The following is a 1270-nucleotide window of genomic DNA, read 5'->3' as shown; positions in this document are numbered from 1 at the left end:
TCCTGCTTAACGAACCGCGGACGCGTCTTGCTCTTGTCTCCGGTCTTCTTGTCCACCAGGCAGATCAAAGCCTGCCGGGAGACGCGCGTTAGCAGGAGGCTGGGCTCCAGAAGGAGGTCAACGGGAGGCGGCGGCGTCTTACCGTGATCTGGACCTCTTCGATGCACGTGTGGATGTGAAGCACGGCGTTGTAACCCGGACAGATGATGGATTTATGTTCAATGATGACGATCTGTGGAGGACAGCGGGACATCAGGACCGGCGTCTGGGAGGCGAGCGGCGGAACCACTGCCGCCGGACGTACCTGAGCGTCGAAGGTCCGACCCGAATGACACAGGCTGTCAGAGGTACAGAGGATGAAGCCCGGCAGAATCTCCTCTTCCTCGATCCCCTTCAGCCGCAGCTTCAGGTTCTCACCTGGACCCGCGTCCTCCGTCTCCACGTCATCCGAGAGGAGACTCAGAACCTCCACCACGTGCTGCATGGACCCAGACGGGTCAGGAGAGGGAGGGATGGGGAGGAGAACCAGAACCAATGTTTGTTTTAAAAGATTGTTTTTTCTGGATTAAAATCCAATAATCTGGGATAGATTAGCGGCCATGTTAGTGTGAAGGTTGTAGGTGGAACATCTCACCCTGTTGGGCATCATGACGAGCTGCTGAGCTTTACTGATGGAACCCGACTCCAGCTTCCCGAGGACCACGGTCCCCATGTCCTGCAGGAGAGCACAGATCAACATCTCTGAGCACAGCTGACTCTGGATCAGCCTTTTACACTCGCTTCATTTTAAACTGCAGCTAAATCAGGTTTTAAATGTAGAAAGAAAATGAAAAATGTTTCGTTTATGAGACGCTGACGTCTGTAAAATCATTTTTAACTAGAAACCTCCACCGAGCAGCAGATCGCTCCCGTGACTGAAGGCGAGTTCACAGCGAATGTGTTCTGAGTGTCAAAGCGTCCGACTCAATGGCGGACGCCGTCAGGCGGCGCCGAGACGTCCTGTCAGAGCTTCACAGCGTCTGATGATGGAGTTCAGAAATATAAACCGCTGGACGCCAGAGCGTCAACCAATCAGAGAAACTGATGCAGGAGTTTTATGAGGGGGGCAGACGCTACCTGCAAGCTGCCATCGCTTCTGCAGACATTTAAAAATAAATCAAGGAGTTTAATTTAACTCCAAAGGTTAAATAAAGCAGGTAGGATGGATGGTTATGCAGGAGGAACAGAGCAGCTCTGATCATTACTGCTGCACTAAAACATTTTTATGAAC

The 1270-nt window shown here is 52.0% G+C and overlaps 1 protein-coding gene across 1 annotated transcript in view; it reads right to left on the bottom strand.

Annotated features, from left to right (window-relative positions):
- LOC107104678 (eukaryotic peptide chain release factor GTP-binding subunit ERF3A-like) overlaps positions 1-1270 on the bottom strand; it is a 17893-nt gene that overhangs the window by 2495 nt on the left and 14128 nt on the right. Inside the window, exons 7-10 of the mRNA XM_015404729.1 lie at positions 635-779; positions 305-478; positions 143-232; positions 7-71 (exon numbers count right to left, since the gene is read on the bottom strand). Coding sequence (XP_015260215.1) covers positions 7-71; positions 143-232; positions 305-478; positions 635-779 — 474 coding nt within the window. The remainder of the gene's footprint in view (positions 1-6; positions 72-142; positions 233-304; positions 479-634; positions 780-1270) is intronic.

Source organism: Cyprinodon variegatus, unplaced genomic scaffold (assembly GCF_000732505.1).
Source record: "Cyprinodon variegatus isolate N-32 unplaced genomic scaffold, C_variegatus-1.0 Scaffold1842, whole genome shotgun sequence".
NCBI lineage: Eukaryota > Metazoa > Chordata > Actinopteri > Cyprinodontiformes > Cyprinodontidae > Cyprinodon > Cyprinodon variegatus.
This window is presented reverse-complemented; position numbering and strand designations above follow the sequence as displayed.